This window comes from Ictidomys tridecemlineatus, chromosome 7 (assembly GCF_052094955.1).
Source record: "Ictidomys tridecemlineatus isolate mIctTri1 chromosome 7, mIctTri1.hap1, whole genome shotgun sequence".
NCBI classification, from domain to species: domain Eukaryota; kingdom Metazoa; phylum Chordata; class Mammalia; order Rodentia; family Sciuridae; genus Ictidomys; species Ictidomys tridecemlineatus.
This window is the reverse complement of record NC_135483.1, coordinates 167,678,708-167,694,857: the sequence shown is the minus strand read 5'-3', so window position 1 is coordinate 167,694,857 and position 16,150 is coordinate 167,678,708. Positions and strand designations below refer to the sequence as shown.

General features: G+C 34.9%; 1 protein-coding gene across 8 annotated transcripts in view; it reads left to right on the top strand.

Moving 5' to 3' along the window:
- Raph1 (Ras association (RalGDS/AF-6) and pleckstrin homology domains 1) overlaps positions 1 to 16,150 on the top strand; it is a 100,506-nt gene that overhangs the window by 23,926 nt on the left and 60,430 nt on the right. For all 8 annotated transcript variants that reach the window (XM_005335082.5, XM_040294736.2, XM_021733102.3 and 5 more), the window contains exon 2: positions 15,058 to 15,177. In XM_005335082.5, the coding sequence (XP_005335139.2) occupies positions 15,058 to 15,177 (120 nt within the window). The remainder of the gene's footprint in view (positions 1 to 15,057; positions 15,178 to 16,150) is intronic.

Here is a 16,150-nt window from a genome sequence, read left to right as displayed (position 1 = left end):
TGAGAGAGTTTTTCCTAGGTTCATTAACCATGGAAGCAAATACCTAGATTGTGTGCATGAATGCCAGAGTGTGGGGAATACTGGGTGCTATTCTGCAGAGCATCTTTTTCCCCACATCTGTCCCTTTTCTTGCTCTGTCCTGGCTCCTATAAGAATCATCACTGCCTCTGCCATCATTTTAGAAATGACTTTAGAAAGTCCAGACACTTCATGGTTTACAAATTCTTGCATGATCTGGCCCCTGCCTACCACTCTAGTCTAGTTACCTTTGACTCCTCTCTTCCCATCAAACTAATCTTTGTTTTTTTCCTTCTGGTCATTACCTATGTAATTACTTCTTGTCATTCTTATCTCAGCTTAAATTCACTACTCGGGAGGCTTTCAGTGTTCATCATACCTAAAGCAATTACTCCTATTACTTACTCCTATTACTTTCTACACAGCCTTAATTTAATTATACTACACTTGTCACCATCTGATTTTGTTGTTGTTGTTTATTTAATATTTTTCTCCTTTGTAATGTAAGTTCAATGTTGGCAAGTTCCTACTCCTCATATTCATAGTTATTTCCTAAGCTTTTAGAACATTGAGTTTTTGACACATAGTATGTCCTTAATACATATTTGATGAGTGAAAATGCTGCTCTGATTCATCGACAGTATGATGTGACCTGTTTCTGTCTTCCTATTTTTGCCATAAATCTCTGGTCTGTTGAGGCCTTTGCTATCTCTGGTTATCAGTATTTTTTATGAGTTTGTTTCCTTTTACAATTGTTTACTGTCATTTTAATGAGATTTTGAGAGGTAGAAAAATGTATTCTCTCTCTTGATGGTTGAGTTATTGTAGGTTAAAAACATGAACAGAGGCCAAGTTGGGAAACCATGGCTTATTTTTTAAAAATAATTAATTAATTAATTTTAATTAGGTATATATGACAGCAGAATGCATTTTGATTAATTGTACACAATTGCAGCACAACTTTTTATTTCTCTGGTTGTACACAATGTCGCATCGCACCATATGTGCAGTCATACATATACCTAGGGTAATGATGTCCATCTCATTCCACCATCTTTCCTGCCCTCTTGCCCTCACTCCACCCATCCCTCCCCTTTACCCAAAGTTTCTTCATTTTTCCCATGCTTCCTCCCCCATTATGGATCAGCACCCACTTATCAGAATATTTGGCTGGCGTTTTTTGTGGGGGGTTGGCTTCTCTTAGCATGATATTCCCCAACTCCATCCATTTACCTGAAAATGCCATAATTTTATTCTCTTTAATTCTGAATAGTATTCCATTGTTTATATATACCACAGTTTCTTTATCCATCTATTGAAGGACATCTAGGTTCCTTCCACAGTTTAGCTATTGTGAATTGAGCTGCTATAAACATTGATGTGGCTGCCATACTATAGTATGCTGATTTTGTCCTTTGGGTATGGACCTTGGAGTCAGATAGCTGCGTCAAATGATGGATCCATTCCAAGTTTTCTAAGGAATTTCCAAACTGCTTTCCAGATTTGTTGTACCAATTTGCAGTTCCACCAGCAATACCTTTCCCACACATCCTCACCACTTATTGTTGTCTGTATTCTTCTGACTGCCATGAGATGAAATCTTAGTTTTGGTTTACATTTCTCTAATTACTAGAGATGTTGAACATTTTTCATATATTTGTTGACAAAGGTGCCAAAAACATACATTGGAGAAAAAATATCCCCTTCAACAAATGGTGTTGGGAGAATTGGAAATCTGTATGCAGCAAAATGAAACTAAACCCCTCTCACCGTGCACAAAACTCAACTCAAAAGTCGATCAAGGACCTAGGAATTAGACCAGAGACCCTGCACCTGTAGAGGAAAAAGTAAGCCCAAATCTTCATCATGTTGGATTAAGCCCTGACTTCCTTAACAAGATTCCTAAAACGCAAAAAATAAAATCAGGAATTAATAAATGGGATAGACTCAAACTAAAAAGCTTCTTCTCAGCAAAATGTGGTGAAGAGAGAGCCTTCATTTTGGGAGCAAATTTTTGCCACACAAGATCAGATAAAGCACTAATCTCCAGGATACGTAAGGAACTCAAAAAACTTTAACACCAAAAAAAAAAGAGCACTTGCCTGGCATGCACAAGGCCCTGGGTTCAATCCCCAGCACCACAAAAAAACAAAAAACAAAAAAACAAAACAACAACATAATCAATAAATGAGCTAAGGATCTGAACAGACACTTCTCAGAAGAAGATATACATTTGATCAACAGATATATGAAAAAATATTCAATATCCATGACTTATTTTTGAAGAATAAGGTTGAAATTCTAGGGTTTCAGACCCATGTTAGGGTCTGAAATCATTTGATAAAATTCATACTTAGTTCAGAAAACTCAATTCAGAAAGTCAAAGGGAACTCATTTGGGTGTTTGAACAGAATCATGACATGAATAGTCTCTAGTCTGACAGTGGTAGAAGTTGCTAGAGTAATCTGAGGGTTCTGTAGTGTAGATCTTAACCAAGTTAGTGATCATTTAATAAGTACAAAGGAAGGCATGAAATCGAAAAAACAGTTGCATTTCCTGGCACACATGTTGCTTAATTGCTCTATGATGATTAGTTTTAACAGTGCAACTTTTATTTTGATGATCGGTTGATTATATAGGGGACGGTATTGAATCAGTAATGAGTTGTAAAATGTCTTTCCAAGGAACTTTACATTTATGAAATGAATGAAACAAAGTAGACACCTGAAAGCTTTATAAAGTGAGGGATATTTGATCAACTCTGGTACTATCCTCTGAATGATGGCAAGAGGTTAGGACATATATATTAATGAATAATGTAACCTATCAGTGTTCTACTCTTTTACTCCTTTTCTTATAGTAACAAAATTTAGAAAAGCAAAACATCTTCTAAAAAAACCTCATCTTGAAGTTTGTGTTTTGCTTATGCTTATTGGGTTGAATGCTACTAGCCTTTGATTTGGAACAGATTTCTTCCTGATCTACTTGTGACATTGATCAACTTTTTAAAATTACTTAAGTGTTTTTTTTTTCATATGAAGGTCAGAAATTAATCTTTATTCTGTGTGAGCTGTTGTTTTTCTAAGACACTAAATTTTATTTGCATTAAATGAAACTAATTTTTATGATGACCAGAATATGCTTGGAAAGTTAACTGAATAAGCCAGGACAATACACCTTAAGAAAGATGACCTGAGGATCGAGAGTTCAAAGCCAGCCTCTGTAACCGCAAGGTGCTGAGCACCTCAGTGAGACCCTGTCTCTAAATAATAAATACAAAATAGGGCTAGGATGTGGTTCAGTGGTGGAATGCCCCTGAGTTCAATCCTTAGTATCCAAAAAATTTAAAAAAAAAGAGAGAAAAATAACATGAATACATAATATAAAAACACATTGGAGAAATACACAATTATTTTTCAATATTCTTAGACTGTACTATATGTTTAATTTGGTTAAAATGTTTTATAGTCTGTTTTATTCTTTTCCATTTAGGTACTTTGGAATTTTAAATGATTTGTTAACTTAAATAATGTATTTTCTAACCAATGTTCAACTTCCTGAAGGCAGAGATTGCTTATTCTTTTCTTCTCTAAATTTCCCCTTCCCCACTTTCTCCCTTATTTTAATATAATTTCAAACATACAGTAAAGTTGTAGAAAAATTGCAAACAGTTTCAATATTTCTTTACCCAGGCTTACCTAGTGTTTATATTTTTCTACACACCCTGCACACACACACACTTACCTTTTTCCCAAGTAATATGAGAGTAATTTCTAGACATTATGCTCCTTTTCGACAAAATTTCTAGTATATCTAAGATCAAAGATATTCTTTCAGGTAACTGTTGGAAATTGCTAAAATCAACACTATGATTTAATCCATTGTCCATAGTTAAATTTTGTCATTTATTCCAGTGTTATCCTTTATGCCTGTATATTTTACTGGGTCCAGGATCCAGTCCAGGATTAAGTATTGCATTTAATTTTCATGTTGAAGTTCCCTTTAGTATGGAACATTCCCTCAGCCTTTTTGAAAGCTATACGCCAATTACTTTGTAAAAAATGTCTTGATGATTTGATTCAGATAATACATTTTTGGCAGGGGTATTACGGAAAGATGCGTCCTCAAGGCATCGTAATTGTAATCATATGATGTTGGTTTGCCTCCTTATTGGTGATGTTGTGATCACTTGGTTAAGGTAGTGTCTTTCCAGTAATTTGTCTGGAGATATATTGAGAGTGTTTAAATAATCTCAGCAAATTTGCACCCACCAGTTTTAGTATCTTTTGATGATTCCTGCCTTGATTTAAAAAAAAAAAAACTTAAAAAAATTACTTTTAAATCCTTAGCTACTATGACAGTGGTTGCAAAATGATAATTTTTCTGTCATTTCATCTATATCAATTCTTAAGGAATTATTAGTTTGTTTCTGTCATAATTTATTTTGATACTTAAATTGTCCCAGATAGGCCTCTGGGATCCCCGTCACGCTGGCTCCTGTCTCCATTTGACCACTGTCTATCATTAATTGAGTACTTTTTGGCACAAGATGTTCTAGGGCTCATCTTATTTTTTCCCCTGCACCAATCCTTAAATCATTATTCCAAGAATCTCTGGTTCCTTTTTGTGCAGAGTGTATGTTTAGAAATCAAAAATGGGGAACTAAGTGTGATGATTGCTACTGGGGTATTATTGCTACTAGGACTTTATAGTGGGCAAACACACATACACATACATCTCTCTCTCTTTCTCTTTACCACCATCTATTTGAAACCTTTAGTTTATACTGGTAACTAAAAATCTAATACAAATGATTCTTCATTTTTGTTTTTTCCAATTTAATTTTTTTAGTTGTTTCAGATAATGGTTTATGATATATTGTATAATAAATAGGTAATTATAGGATTGAGTATTAGAACTTTTAAAATAGGAATGTTAGGAGTTTCTTGTAGAACATTGAACTAAGATTGGTTTTTCAACTACAGATAAGGATTTCTTGTTTGGTGTTTAAAAAAATATCTAATTTTATGAAAATCTATCGTAACTTAAGGAATGCTTATTCTCATGAAAACATGGTTCATCAAAGTGGACTCCTTTTCTAAGGGGTGCATTTAAGTGCTTGATAAATAGAAAATTAAATTAACTATATTGCCTTCAATTTGACTTGCATCTCTTAGGCATTACACCTCAACTGTTAAAGTAGTTCTTTGTTTTTATGCTTCTTTATGTGATCTTTAATTATCTTACAGGTAATGTAAATAATAATGAAGAGAATTGTTATTTATATCTTAGGTTGTCAGAAATAAAAGGGAAGGCATAAGACTCTAAATCATCTCCCCTAGAACATGATTTCTTTTTCTTCTGAATGAGGAGGATATCATTGTGGTTTGGCCCAAGAATACTACACCATTCTACTTGTTCCATGTGCAACTTTACAAAATTGCAGTTCAGTATCAGCTCACTCCTGGATAACCAGGCAGTCCATGCAAATTCCCTAGCAGCCAGTTAACTCTGATGTTGCTCTGTGAAGCCTTTGAGCAACGTAGTGCTTTGCTTCTGTTTTAGTCCCTTAACACTTAGGAGAGCATGGCTTCCTTTGAATTTGCAGTTGCTTCATGCATAGCCACAGGAAAAAAATATTTGTTCCTGGAGAATTTGTAAATCGAAAAGTTTTACATCCCTCCTACAGTTAGTATTAATATTCTTTTAATTTATGGAGGTTTTTTTTTTGCTCTTCTTGGGTCCTGTCCCGCACAGTGCTTGTCATAATGCTACTTATAGATGAAGTTTTGGTGGTGGTGGTAGTGGTGATTGTTTTGTTTTGGGACAGAGTCACTGTGTTGTCCAGGCTGTTTTCAAACTCCTGGGCTTGTTACTATCCTCCTGTCTCAGTCTTGACTACAGATGCTCACCACCATGACCAGCTTGGCATTTTTTTAAGTGTTGGACATGAAATAGAACTGGGAATTTTCTGTTGAGGGCCACTCAACCTGCAGAGGCAATTTCACTGGTGATGGATATACAAAAGCAACTTTCAATTTTTTAAAAAATTCATCTGTTTTATAAATTAAGAACAGAAGAAATGATCTTAAAGTATAGGCACACAAAGGAATATGATCCTTAGGAAAATAATCCCATGTATGTGTAGAACACAAATATGAAAAGGAACATACTGGGAGATAGAAAATTTAAAATTTGGGTAAAATTAATTTTGAAGCTTCTTAAACTCTTAAATTTCCAGTTTCCATTTGGGCACTCTAAAAATGATAGTACTTAGTGCACAGCAGAACTGAAGATCCTGTGCTAATATAGTTTTAGATGAAGAGAGAAGCAAATCAAACACATCAGGCATTGCCCCATTCTGACAAAGCAGTTAATAGCCTACCAACCCCAACAATTCTCAGTCCATTTTACATTGTATGTGTACTATTTCTCTCCTTTTCCTTCTTTGCTTTAACTTCCTTCCTCCTCCTCTTGATGGGTCCTCTTCCTCTTTGGTGCCTTACTAAATTTAACACAGTTTCTTCTTTTTTTTTTTTTTCCATATTGTTTCTTTAATCTGATTTAGATTTCCTTCCTCTTGCTTTTAGTTTGCAGGAGTTGTACTTTGCACAGTTGGGGGCACTTCTTAAACACGGAAATCTTCACAAACAGACCCTTTCTCTAATATGTTTTTTCTTTTTTAAAAATCGTATTAGAGTAGTATAGGAGGTATTTAAATTTTTATGAGGAAGATGATGAAACAACTGGAATTAAAGAACAAATTTTTGAATGAATAACTCAGACGAAGCATGTGACTATGGTGATAGAGAAGAAATAAATTTGGGACCCCACGGCTGCTTGACTTCTTTATGGTTTGAATATTACTTTTTATAGTTCTGCCCTTAACTTAATTGTGGTTACACAAAACTGCATTACTTATTATCTTATGAGCTTCCCAGTAATTGTAACACAACACAGTTATTTATATTTCAGTTGTCAAGCTTAGGTGAACATAAGCAGTACTGATGAGAGCTTGTTTTAAAATGTCCCATTCCCTTAACATCTTGAGTAGACCATTTAAAAATTGACTTTAAAGCTGGGCATGGTGGCACATGCAAATCCCAGCAATTCAGGAGGCTGAAGCTGGAAGATAGCAAGTTCAAGGCCAACTTGGGCAATTTAGTTAGATCATATCTCAAAGAAAGGGCTGGAGGTATAGTTCAGTGGTAAAGTACTCCTAAATTCAATCCTCAGTTACACAAAAATAATTCCTTGCATGTATGGTTTTGTCAAAATGAACCCACATACTATGTATAATTATAATGCTTTAATAAAAGAGGCAATATTAAGTGAAGTTTTTTTTTTATCTCCTTTAACAGTGTTTCATCATTATTGATTTTCTTGTCTGTCCCCTACTAGATTATGTATAGCTTGAGGACAGAGGCCATCATGTTCATCTCTGTTCCTCCAAGTGCCTGGCACACATATAAGACATACCATAAATGTTAAATGAAATTGAAGTTTCTCATGCCTTTTTGGAACATTTGCGCCTGCTAGACTCAGAGAAATGCTCTAAAGGAAAACTCTGCTCTTCTGAATCCTGAAAGTTTTCATGTGATTTTAATTATACTGATTTTTGTAAAAAATAATTTAAAAAACATTAACAGACCAAAGAGTTGTATAAATAAGTAAGATATACTATATGTCATGAATTTTTCTTGCCACTTCATATGGATGTGACTTGTATAAGTAGTATTTTTAAAAATATTTTTAGTTGTAGATGGACACAGTACCTTTATTTTACTTATATGTGGTACTGAGGATCAAACCCAGTGCCTTACACATAGTAGGCAAGCACTCCATCACTGAGCTATAGCCCCAGCCCATGTAAGTTGTATTTCCTCCTAGGATTTCAGTTTCCCTCTACCTAGTATCAACAGTAGCTGTCTGATGGGCTTTCCTTTCTCTTAAAAACTCTTAAACGCAGTCACTTGCCCTCTGACTAAATACCATTCTTCCCTTTCCCCCTTCATTTTCATGTTTAAGAATCCAGTTGCTTTCAGGGACAAAAAGGCTTGGCTTTCTTGGTCCTGCCTTAGTTCTTCACTTTTTAAATGTTACTCTTCCCACTTTGTCTTATTTGAGAAGGTCTCATGACATTCTCACAAACACACTTTCTCCTTTGTTCTTTAGTTTGCGCTACTTAGAATACATTTAACCAGACTCTTAAGTCCTAATCTAAGCTCAGCTTTTTAAAATTTGTTCTAATCAGTTATACATGACAGCAGAATGCTCTTTGAATCATTATACACAAATGGAGCACAATTTTTCACTTCTCTGTATATGAAGTAGGGTCACACCATTCTTGCAGTCATATGTGTACCTATGGTAATGATGTCCATCTCATTCCACTATCTTTCTTTTTTTTTTTTTTTTAGAGAGAGTGAGAGAGGAGAGAGAGAGAGAGAGAGAGAGAGAGAGAGAGAGAGAATTTTTAATATTTATTTTTTAGTTCTCGGCGGACACAACATCTTTGTTGGTATGTGGTGCTGAGGATCGAACCCGGGCCGCACGCATGCCAGGCGAGCACGCTACCGCTTGAGCCACATCTCCAGCCCTCATTCCACTATCTTTCTAACCCCTGTGTCACCTCCCCTCCTAATCCTCCCTTTTGTCCAATCCAAAGCTCCTCCTCTCAACCCCCCCCCCCATTATATATTAGCATCCACTTATCAGAGAAAACATTTGGCTTTTGTTTTTTTGGGACTGTGAGCCCAGCTTTTTGATAAGGAATCTCCATTCCCTCCAAATGAGGAAATTGTATAGTAGACTAAAATATCTCCTGAAAGGAAGGTTATTAGAAAATAGACTCTAATACTTAACTTCATGGAAAATTTGACAGGAATAATATTTTTCATACTGAGTAATACTAAACAGTTTCATTATGGGTAGTGGAGCCTACTGTATACATTATAAGTTTGAGCAGTTATTTACTGTTACTGTCAAAATGAAACCAATCAGTGTTGGCAATGGTAGACTACTCCACCATTATTTCTTTTTTTATTCCAGGACAATAGTTGGTTTAAATATTAGTGACATCATTATTAGTTGTATTCTTTGATTTTCTATGATAAACATGGTTTTGAAATAATATTCAGGTGAAACTTCTCATTAAGTCAATCTTTACCCTTTCTTACTGATATCTGCTGGGCATCTCCATGCTTATTTTCAGAACAAACCACCCTCTACTCACCTGCTGTTCACTAGTCTTTGTAAATTCTGTCACTATTCACTCAGTTGTTAAAACTAGAAATCAAGGAACTTTCCTTGATTTCTCTCATCTGCTCTTCCCAGTGCAGACTCTTTGATTAAGGACAGTCTTTCATTAAGTTCCTTTATTACCAAAATATATCTTGAGTTTGGCTGCATACTTCGTTTTCAACTCTTAAGAAATGATATACAATAGTTAAGAGCATGGGCCTGTCTACATTTGAATTCTAGATGTGCAGCCACAGCTTTAGGCCAGCTTTGTAACTTTTCTGTTTGTTTCCTTAGTAAATGAGGTTAAATCTATCTACTTTGTGGTATTATTGTAAGGACTAAGTAAATTAATAAATATAAGCTATCAAATGAATAAATATGAAACACTTGGAAAGGTGCTTGATCCGGATATACTTAATAAATACTAATTGCTTTCATCATCATCACCTTCATCTCCATTCAGTAGTTGAGGCCTTTATGAGATTTTTCACCTTTACCACTGCAATAGCTACTGGTCTAGGTTTCCCCCCTTAGAGTTTGTTCACCATAGAGCAGTTAGAATGCTCCTTTATAAAAAGCATTAATGCCCTGGATGCAATGACACATATCTGTAATTCCAGCACCTCAGAGGCTGAGACAGGAGAATTGCAAATTTGAAGCCAGTGTCAGCAGCTCATAAAGCCCTAAGCAATATAACTAGACCTTTTCTCTGAATAGAAAAGCACTGGGGCTGTAGCTTAGTGGTAAACTACTCTGGGTTCAATCCCTGATTCCCCCCTTCCCATAAATAAAAACTATTAATGCCATTTTTACCAAGACCCTGCTTGAACTTGGAATAAAGTAAGGAATTATACTTAGAGGTTTTTTTGTTTTTGTCTTTTTAACATATAGGTACTCTAATAATTTACTAGGCTTGCAAGGCTATAGGTGCTCTTTTACCTGTCTGTGTCTCTAACTTCAGATCCTACTTCTCATTCTTAAAATCACTGGGCTCCACCATAGAGTAGTCTCTCTTTCTTTTGAATATACCTGGCTTATTATTCCTCCTTTGGTCTTCTCATAACTATTTTTGCTGCCCTTCTTCTCCTAAATCTTCAGTAGCTGACTTCCCTTTATTCTTCATGCCAGTAGGATAAGGATCCATTAGGGAAAGAACTTTATATGACTTGTGTCACCATTCTATTCTTAGTACCTAAAATAGTGCCTGGCATTTGTAGCTGCTCAGTAAATGAATTAATAAAAATGAGATTTTTTTTTAAAGTGTACTCTTCTTAAGTTCGTTTGTGTACATGATGGTCACTAAAAGCACAATAGAATAAGTCATACACTTGGGTTCAAATTCTCACACTGTCATGTAGTGCATGTGAATCTCAGGAAAAATTACCTAAGTTCTCTTACCTAATAGTCTTCATTTATAAATGAGTAGCAGTTGTCTTAGAGAGTTAGTGGGAGATTAAATGAGATATTCTTGTGAAGAACAGCACTCTATTAATGTTAATTAATATATTATATACACACACACACACACACACACACACACACACACACACACACACACACACACTGTGATTCTTCCATTCAGCAGATATTTAATGACACTGCTGTGAGCCAGGCACCATTCCAAACATTGTGGATACAGAATGAAACCAAAGCACTTCCTCTTATGGAGCTTTCCTTCTAATGGGGGAAGAAAAATTATAAACGTGACACTTGGTGATAAGTGCTGTGAAGAAAATAAAAATCATACAAGGGACAGAAAGTAACAAGGGTGGGGGGTACTATTTTGATAGGATACTCTTGTAAGCAGTGAACAGAGTGAAGCAAGTCCACCAGCCATATAGATATTGAAGGCAAGAGTTCCAGGCAGAAGATTTGGCACTGCAAAGGTTGGAGGTTGGAGCAAGTCTGTTTATTCCAGTGCACAATAAGTAGCACACTGTGCCTGCTAATGCAGGGGATGGTGGAAAGAGAGGGTGCTGAAGGTTAGGATCTCACAGCACTTTGTCCACCTGCCAGTGACTTTGGATTTTATTCTCACTTTAGTAAGTCTATATTTGGGGGAATAAACCTTCTCCTTTGTGGTAGGGTATTTTTACTCTTGGGGGAGGGACGTGGTTTCTGTCATGTATAATGGAACAGGGAATTGAAGTGAGACTATAGTATATCCCCTCAAAGAACCAAATCTAAAAATCATAGAGTGGTTTAGTAGGATTTGTTGTAGTATGCATTATAGTTTCTGTGGGTCTATTTGGATATCATTAAGGAAAAGCATAATGTTGTTATCCATCCATTTTTAAAAATCAAATGGTTTTGAAAAAAGACTTATTTTTTACCCTCTGAAAAAGCAGTTAACTGTTGGCTTATTTTCTAATGTCACTGTTTCTAGTAGGGACATTATGTTTGGGAAAATTTAGATTTAGGATTGTGATTTAATTGGTGATTTGTAGCAATTACAACTGATTCTTGAGATGGGTAGGATGTGGGTGTCAAGAAATTGGCAGGCAAGAATGAATTTCCTTACCAGATTTGCTGCTTGTGGACTGTGCAGAGGCTATAAAAAGACTTGGTGGGGATAGTAAATAGAAGATTCCGTGTTGGGGATGGGAGAGTAAGGATCATCTGCATCAGCTTCTGGAGAGTGTTTTACAAGGCAAATTCTTTAAGAAATGTTGTAGGATCAAAATGTTTCCTAGCCCACCTTTCCTTTCCTTTTCCCATAGTGCTGGGGATCAAACACAGTGCCTTGTGTGTGGCAGGCAAACACTATTAGGACCTAACTTTTTCATAACAAAGTCTCTGAATAAGTTCCTTAAGTTATTTTTTGTAAAATAATTCATGTGTTGACAAAATTCAAAAAGGAACAGAACTAGGAGAAATAACTATATGGTGACTGCAGTTACGTCAAAATTTCCATTTATTCTATGGCTCATTGTCGTTGTTCACTAGATATATTTTCTTCTACTTGACTATGTAGTAATCTAGATTTTTTTAAAAAAACTATAAGTGAAAATATTTAAAGGGGTTTTGAAACTCCAACATTAGACTTGCATGTGTAGCCTGTAGTTCTGTTGGCTCCATAATAATCTAAACCATTGACATTCATTTTTAATTACTTTATATTTGCTTTATAAAATTGTTTTCCTATTGTTTTATTTTTCCCAGAATAGCCTTTTCCTTATCAGTAATTATAGTGTGTGGTCATAAAAGTTTGAAGTATAGGCTTTAAACCTTTTTATATTAAAAACAGGAACTCTCTGGTTAAATGAAATCTTGTGGGAACCCCATTTGTAAAGTGACTGAGATTGTAGGTGTTGTTACAACACAGGACCTGTGGTGCCATCCTGAGTTCTTCTCCAAGAACACCTAGAGCTCATTACCCTCTCTGATCTGCTTTCCACATTTGCAAAATAGGAATGATGGTACCTGTCATAATGTCTGATTCATGGAGGTCTATGACTAATGTTCTTTCCCTTCCTCCTTTTACTGTAATTTCCTCATGCTGTTAGTATGTTCATACACCACTTATTTTTTCTGATTAAGGTCACCTGGATGGATATTCTGTTGTGCGACCAGATTTTTTACAGTGGAGATATTGTCTCCAAAAATATTGTGCTTTATGTATTGTTGCCTAAAATATTCATTAAAGATTCTGAAGCTGCTGTCTCTGCCCTGAGTGACAGCATCATCTGTTTGGTGGCAGTAGTGCAGACCCAGTTATTTTATTTTGTTTTTTTGTTTTGTTTTATGTGGTGCTGAGGATCGAACCCAGTGCCTCATGCATGCTAGGCAAATGCTCTACCACTGAGCTATAACCCCAGCCCCTCAGCCAGTTATTTTAAATGTACTTAGAAATATAAAATGTAATTAAGTACATAAATGCTATTATTTTCAAGCAGAATTCTTCCTAGAACGTTTTAGCTTCTGGGTTATTTCAGTGTGTTTAGTGTTTGTTTGTTTTTGTTTTTGTTTTAGCTGTAGATGGACACAATATCTTTATTTTATTTATTTATTTTAATGTGGTAAGTGGGCTTAGAACTCAGTACCTCACACATGTTAGGCAAGTGGTCTACCACTAAGCTATAACTCAGCCCCAGTGTTTAGTTTTGAAGATTTTCCTAGGGAAAAAGAGGAAGTTAACTATTATTCCGTTGCTTGTTGACCCTCATTATGAAGACTGGTATTTCTGTAGCTCTAACTGTTCTCAAACTAGCAAATATTATTTGAGTAATTAAGTCATCTGGTTAGATTTTCTTTTCATTAACATTTTGTGTTTTTTATAGGTAGACCACTTAATGAGCTTTGATCTCAGGTTTCTATTGAGATTGGTTTTTAAATTATTCTCTAAGAAATAAAAATCTTAGAAATAATATTGTCACAAATGAATTATGAAAACTGAAATCTCCTTAAGAGCCAAATTTATGAATTAAAGAATTGGTAGATCTGGGCCTTAGGCTTTAGCTCAGTGGTAGAGCAGTTTGTCTCACACATGTGAGGTACTGGGTTCGATCCTCAGCACCAGATAAAAAGAAATAAAGATACTGTGTTCATCTACAACTAAAAAATAATTTAAAGAATATGTTGAAAAAAAGAATTGGTAGATTCATCTTCCATTTTCCAGAGTGGAATGCCCTAATTTATATATAATTAGGGTGAAAGATTAAGAAGTAGGAATTATTAGTTTCTAATAGGGATGTTAAGGAGCTGTGGCCCTTTCCAATCTTAGGCCTAAGGAATTTATTTGATCTGATTTTCAACATCTTTAGAACTACATCAATTTGTCTTAATTTTAAACATTTAATTTTTTCTGCAAATTTTATATAGTGAAATAAATTAAATATTCAATTTCATAAAACCTCATCAGATAATTTTCATAAGGATCACAGAGGTATTTTTTTTTTTTGTTTCTACTTTGGCAATGGAAGATACTCTCTTTCTTAAACTATGTCCTAAAAATTTCATTGTGTATATATACCACATTTTCTTTTTCCATTCATTTGTTGAAGGGTTTCTAGGTTGGTTCCATAGTTTGGCTATTGTGAATTGAGTGCTTTGATCATTGATGTGGCTGTGTCACTGTATTATGCTGATTTTAAGTCCTTTGAATATAAACTGAGGAGTTGGATAGTTGGATAGCTGGGTCAAATGGTGGTTCTAGTCCAAGTTTTCTGAGTAATTGCCATATTGCTCTCCATAATGAGTTATTTTTCATTCATCCTTACCAACATTTATTGTTGCTTGTATTCTTGATAATTGCCATTCTGACTGGGTGGAGCTGGAGAATATCTTGCTAAGTGAAATAAGCCAATCCCCCAGAACAAAGGCTGAGTATTTTCTCTGATATGCAGATGATAATTCATAATAAGGGGGTGGCTAGGGAAAAATATAGGTACTTTGAATTAGGCAGAGGGGAGTGGAGGGAGAGGAGGGGATATGGCAGAGGGAAGGATAGTCGAATGAATCAGACATTATTACCCTATGTACCTATATGATTCCACAACTGCTGTGATTCTACATCATGAACAACCAGAAGAATGAAAAGTTATACTCCATTTACGTATGATCTGTTGGAGTGCATTCTGCTGTCATGTATAACTAATTAGAACAAATAAACAAATTCAAAAAAACATTAAAAATCTTAAAAATTTCAACACTGTCTCCATTAATGACTTCTAGTTTTTAACAATAGTATAATTTCTGGTTTTGAAGATTGATACCAGAGGGTTGTACTATATATCAGAGCACATACCACAAGTTACAATTGTAACTTTTCATTCAACACAAATGTCTGTATTTCAGATGGAGCAGCTTTCAGATGAAGAAATTGACCATGGTGCTGAAGAAGACAGTGACAAGGAAGACCAGGACCTGGACAAAATGTTTGGAGCCTGGCTTGGGGAACTGGACAAACTCACTCAGGTTAGAAGTAGTACTTGAAAAACTGGTTGAGGATTTGAAGTTATCACTGCATGGTAAAAGTTTAATGTGTAGACATAAGGATATGAGTACAGGTTAAACTTTCTAAACTAGAAAGGAAAAATGCCCAACACATTAACAAATGAATAAATAATAACTCCATAACACAAGGTAGTATCTCCTATGATTACTCTAAAGATTTTTAAAAAATTATGACAGCATCTATTTAACTAGAGGAATTATCTAATACATTTTCATATGTTTTAAGGTTGCTAATTTAAAATAAAAAGTTTCAAAGCCTAAAATTGAAAAAAGTTCAAATTTTAGCAAAATCCTATTTAATAAAATAGTAAATTTAAGTACATTTTACAGCATAATATCCTTACATGTCAGTATTTTCTTTTACTTGTTTCTAGAATACTAACAAAATTCCATTCCATGGTGCATTTTAAAGAGTGGTTACCTTTTGTTTTATGGGATCATGGGTTTAAAAGTAATAGTAACCTTATTCTCTAACACAGGACACTTAAAAACAAAATGTTACAGTTTTTACTGCCTATGTAATACATTGTATTCAATATATGATGATGGTTTATTAAAATAAATTTAATTTTGTGGCAGTGATAAAATTAGAATAACATTTATCCTTTAATGATATCTTTGGGAATGCATAAGTATGAGGTTCTTTAGCTAATGGTACAGTACTCATTGGTACAATAGAAACATAAAATATTAACTTATTTCTGTACTGTAGATCATTTTGAAAATCAGATGTCTGTGACCATGATTTGTTAATAATTGAAATTTTGGGAGACTGTTGATTTCTACTAATGATTTTCTTGGGACATTGGCTTATCTTTTGATCAGAAGTAAGCCCCACCCACACTGCCTGGAATGTCGTCTTTTTTTCTCTCTCTCTCTCTTTTTCTTTTAATCCCTATGCAGTTCATAGTTTATTGACCCTGGGATGTCTTTT